This window comes from Chaetura pelagica, unplaced genomic scaffold, assembly GCF_000747805.2.
Source record: "Chaetura pelagica isolate M959 unplaced genomic scaffold, ChaPel_1.0 scaffold650, whole genome shotgun sequence".
In the NCBI taxonomy this organism is placed as follows: domain Eukaryota; kingdom Metazoa; phylum Chordata; class Aves; order Apodiformes; family Apodidae; genus Chaetura; species Chaetura pelagica.
The window spans coordinates 912,125-912,976 of NW_009951820.1; the positions used below are offsets into that span (position 1 = coordinate 912,125).

The following is an 852-nucleotide window of genomic DNA, read 5'->3' on the forward strand; positions in this document are numbered from 1 at the left end:
GCAGGCGGCGGGCCGGTTCCCGAGGCGCGGGCTGCATGCGCGAGCACGGAAAATAGGACGGCCGTCTGTTCCCTCGCTCCACGCGTTTCTCCAGATGTTGGAAAACAATAAAATGTCTTACTCGAGAGGTTCGGTTGGTAGGGACTCTGTACAAGTTCTTGGGCCCTCAGGGGATTGTTTCTGCGAGGGAGGAGGGGCAGGAGCGGCGCAGTTTCTGTCTACAGAAGTTGCGTTCAGGCGAGAGTCCGTGAGCGAAGCGGGAAGCTGCAAAACGTACGTTTTTTTGTGCTGCTGCTGTGTTGAGAGAACTCGCCTCTGATCTTCTGCAAAAATGACCGTGGAAACTTTAACTGAGACAAATATACTTTGAGACCGACGCATGTTACCGCTAGGGAAGGAAACCACAGCCTAGTGGGGACGTGTGTGCGTGTGTTTGGGTTGTCCAGGGACCCTGCGACTCTAGCAGCGATGAATCGCCACCAGCCCCTGCTGCTGTGGGACGGGGCTGCCGTGAGAAGTGCTCAGAATTGCTGTTCCCTGCCCTCCAGAGTGCGGGTGGCCCGAGCTGGTAGTAGGTGCAGGGAACGATGCCACCTTCGTGGCGTCCTGCCTGCCTGATGTGGACAGGGCAGTGGTTGCCGCTGAAGAGGAGCGTGGGTGAGATGAAATGCGTTTTCACTCGTAGCTGGGAAGTAGGGAGGGAGCTCCGGCAGCGGGTCCGACTTCCAGAGCGCAGCACGGGAGGGTACGGCACGGTGAGCTGCGGCCCGGCGCGGCAGCGCCACTCCGGGTCCCCGCCGGGTCGCGCGGGGGCGCTGTGCTCCGCGCCCTCCCCGCGCCGGAAGAAGGCGG

At 61.3% G+C, this 852-nt stretch overlaps 1 protein-coding gene across 1 annotated transcript in view; it reads left to right on the plus strand.

Moving 5' to 3' along the window:
- The first annotated feature begins 587 nt into the window (after nucleotides 1-587).
- The window catches only part of C2CD2L (C2CD2-like), a 10,779-nt gene continuing 10,514 nt past the window's right edge, over nucleotides 588-852 (plus strand). Inside the window, exon 1 of the mRNA XM_010009040.1 lies at nucleotides 588-755. Coding sequence (XP_010007342.1) covers nucleotides 588-755 — 168 coding nt within the window. The remainder of the gene's footprint in view (nucleotides 756-852) is intronic.